Raw genomic sequence first — 3,458 nt, forward strand, 5'->3', positions numbered from 1 at the left:
GCCGGGGCCTTGCCTAGGGCATAGGCTGAGACCCAAAGCAGGGGCCATGGCCTAGGCCCAAACACGATGCCAGGGTCTCAGAGGAGGCATGGGCCAATGTCGGGGCCTCGGCCGAGAACCCCCAAAAATTAAACTAAAAAGACAAAAACTTACCTGATCCGTCGGATATCCGATGAAGGCTAGGTCCCGACCATGACCAAGCCAGGTCCCAATGCCATGACCTGGCTTGGAGGCCGGATCCCAAAACTGGGACTTTGGCCTAGATCCAGGTCCAATACCGTGACCCATCCCAGAGGCCAGGTCCTGATGCCAAGGCCTTGGAGCCCAGGCCTGAGAGCTCCTCTTCAGGCATCCTCTTCTTTCTTCGGCATGCAGCACAATGATGGCATCTGCTAAGGTCATGCTGGAGTTAATTAACTCTAGCGCATTCACCCCTTTGGACAGCACCATTTTGATATACGGCAGTGACCAGGCCTTGGGTCAGGTCGCGGCATTGGGCTTGGGTCTGGGCTGAGACTCCGGGTTGGGTCATGGTGTCCAGCCTAGGCTGGGGCCCCGGCATTGGGATCCGGCCTCCAGGCTATGCTGTGGTGTCAGGCCTAGGGTTAGGCTGAAGCCTAGGGTTAGGCCAACAGCTCAAGGCTGTGGGCCTAGCACTAGGCCAAAACCACAGCCTATGCAAGTTCAAGGTTTCGGCCTAGTCCGAGATGGCAGATTCCCACCAGACGGGTATGTGGGGGCCTGGGGGAATACTGGCCCCAGCATTTTTCCGGGAGGGAGGGAGTGATAGCTCCTTTTCTTTTTTTTTACCAATTTTTTTTTAAATTGCTTGATTCGGTTTTTTTCACATAAATGAAATGAATCAAGCAATCCAGGAACTGCAATTTGTGGGAAAAAAAACTTCCAAAAATGAACCAAAAAACGAAAATTAATTTTTTCCCCTGCACATCCCTAGTAATAACAAGGTCCATAAAATAGGGAGGATAAGCTGTTGCTTGTACTCCTTTTAGGTGCCCCAAGAAGAACCTCTGGTTCTACTCGACCACCTCAGGTTCTGTATTCCCTGCTTGCACACCGAGTCAGAGAGGAAAATAGTTTTGTGTTTACAGGCAAATGTCCCAGTAGTAACCAGGGAAGATTGGGCAAGCACTGCTTCCCCTCCCTTAGTCTAAAATAATAACCAAAAACTAAGGGCAGCCGAGTTTCTACACACCTGTAAGTTTCTCCAAAAGAAAACTTGGTAAAGACTGTCTCCCTTTAGCTGAAAGACTTTTTATTCCTTTTCCCTCCAAAGTCCAAATACAACACAAAAAAAACCAAAACCCAAAAACCAGGAAGGACAACTGTTCTCTGCTTAATGGTAAACATTGCTGCACTAATGGACACACTCCAGTAATTGCTACCACTTTAAGTCTTAATTTAAAAAAAACAACAAAAAACTGCAGGAAACTGGTTCCCTGCTCACTTGATGCAGCAGTAATTAGCAAAAGCAGATAATTGCTATCCCTTTCAATCTCTGTGTGTAACACAAACAAAAAAAAGTCCTGACAGAGGCTCTCTCAAAGTATTGCAAGATTGCCAGGAGTCTTTTTTTTCTCCCAACATACAATGAAAGTACTACAGCAGACTTCTAGTAGAGACATTTATTAACACATATTTACATGATATGTGTAACGAACCCACTTTGGATAATGTGTAATGCCGATCATATCTTTCAAGCATAAAGAGGATTTTTGGTTAGTTGAGCTACTTTTAAAAATTTCCTCCTCTTTTTGTATTATTATTCTCGTTCACCAGATCAGATTCAGTTAGATGTTATGTTGGTGTTTATCTGTAACAATGAATATGCATGTTTTTTCACGTTTTCGAGTTCACACACTGTTATATGTAATAGTTGTTGATGTAAACCGGAGTGAAGGCAACTAGCTATACCTCGGTATAAAAAAAAGCGTAAATAAATAAATAAAATAAAAAAGGCGCTTTTGCATACATGTCCCCTCCTTCAGCAGTATAAAGCTGCTGGGGATTTCAACTTCCCTCTCCTCCCACTGAAATAAATCCACTTTCTGTGCAGTCCTCTGCTGTCTGTTTTTTCTTCGCTCCTTTTTTTTTTCCCACGAGAAAAATCTCTGTTCTAACCCCTAGGTGGGACAGACCTCCTTTGCTATTTATGTGATGTATCCAGGAGCTCAGAATTATCTTGAGGTTCCTCTGTTTCTCCAGTCTGCACGGGTTCTGGAATCTGGAGCTCTGCTGCCTCCCTTCCTGCAAAGGGCTCTCCTTCTGCCATTTGGGAAGAGGTTCCCCCACCTCCAGGAGTACATCCCAGTCTGGATCCTGTCTTTGCCTCGTGAGTGGTTCCTTCAGGGCCCCGCCTCCCTGGGGCTGCCCTCCCCCGGCTTGCCCTTGCCTGAGGGACCCTGGGAACTGTAGTTTTCAGGTGTTTTTCTTTTAACCTGGGCTTTGAAAAGTACTACAGCAGACTTGGAGCGGAAAGGTTGATGCGGTAGTTCGCTGGTTACCTGTGGTCGTTCGTATAACATGTGATCCGGTAGCGGTCCTGTTTTTCCCCTCTGTGTCGGAAGCCATCTTGAAGCTGTTTAAATGAGAATGTCCTTGGCGCAGAGAGTGCTGCTCACCTGGCTTTTCACCTTACTCTTCTTGATCATGTTGGTGCTAAAGCTGGATGAAAAAGCACCATGGAATTGGTTTCTTATATTTATCCCCATCTGGATATTTGATACCATACTACTCGTTATGCTAATTGTGAAGATTGCTGGACGTTGCAAATCTGGCTATGACCCTCGGAATTGCTCACTAGCCATGAAGAAAAAGGCCTGGTACCTTGTCGCAATGCTTCTGAAACTGGCCTTCTGTCTTGCGCTCTGTGCCAGCCTGCAACGATTTGCAGACATGTACCTGTGTTTTGTCTTTCTTTATTCCCTTGTGGCTCTTATTAGTTGGAGGCCTGGTTGAGCTTGGATACAATATCTTTTATGTGAGAAGAGACTGAATTGCACACTCCTAATAAAATATTTTGCATTACCTTGCAAGATGGCCTAACTTTGCATCACAAACCATTAAGTGTTAACATTTCACAAAGGATTGTAAGAACTGGACAATACAAACATGCTTTAGAACTTTGTATGAGAATGTATCCAGGAGCTCAGAATTATCTTGAGGTTCCTCTGTTTCTCCAGTATAATTTGTAAATAAAACATTACCACTGAAAAAAAAACAAAAAAACCCAAAAACCTGATAAAGGGCAATTTGCTGTGAGGGGGAATATGAATGTGAAAACAATTTAGTTTATAATTTCTTGGTTTTTGTATTTTTTTCTATTGTAATGTTTACAAGTGTCCTTTATGGGATGGCTGAAATAGGGGTAGATTTTAAAAGAAGCGCGATCAGCCTACTTTTGCTTGCGCATCAGACTCAAGCAAAAGTACGCTGGATTT

At 44.4% G+C, this 3,458-nt stretch overlaps 1 protein-coding gene across 1 annotated transcript; it reads left to right on the top strand.

Annotated features, from left to right (window-relative positions):
• The first annotated feature begins 2,238 nt into the window (after positions 1–2,238).
• Positions 2,239–3,038, top strand: LOC115088492 (transmembrane protein 60-like). Its single transcript, XM_029596759.1, has one exon. The coding sequence runs from the start codon at positions 2,605–2,607 to the stop codon at positions 2,974–2,976; it is 372 nt and encodes a 123-aa protein (XP_029452619.1). The 5' UTR covers positions 2,239–2,604; the 3' UTR covers positions 2,977–3,038.
• The last annotated feature ends 420 nt before the right edge of the window (positions 3,039–3,458 follow it).

Source organism: Rhinatrema bivittatum, chromosome 3, assembly GCF_901001135.1.
Source record: "Rhinatrema bivittatum chromosome 3, aRhiBiv1.1, whole genome shotgun sequence".
NCBI classification, from domain to species: Eukaryota; Metazoa; Chordata; class Amphibia; order Gymnophiona; family Rhinatrematidae; genus Rhinatrema; species Rhinatrema bivittatum.

What these genes read in the sequence shown, in the direction of transcription:
- LOC115088492 (XM_029596759.1), top strand. Translation starts at nt 2,605, where the DNA reads ATGAGAATGTCCTTGGCGCAGAGAGTGCTGCTCACCTGGCTTTTCACC.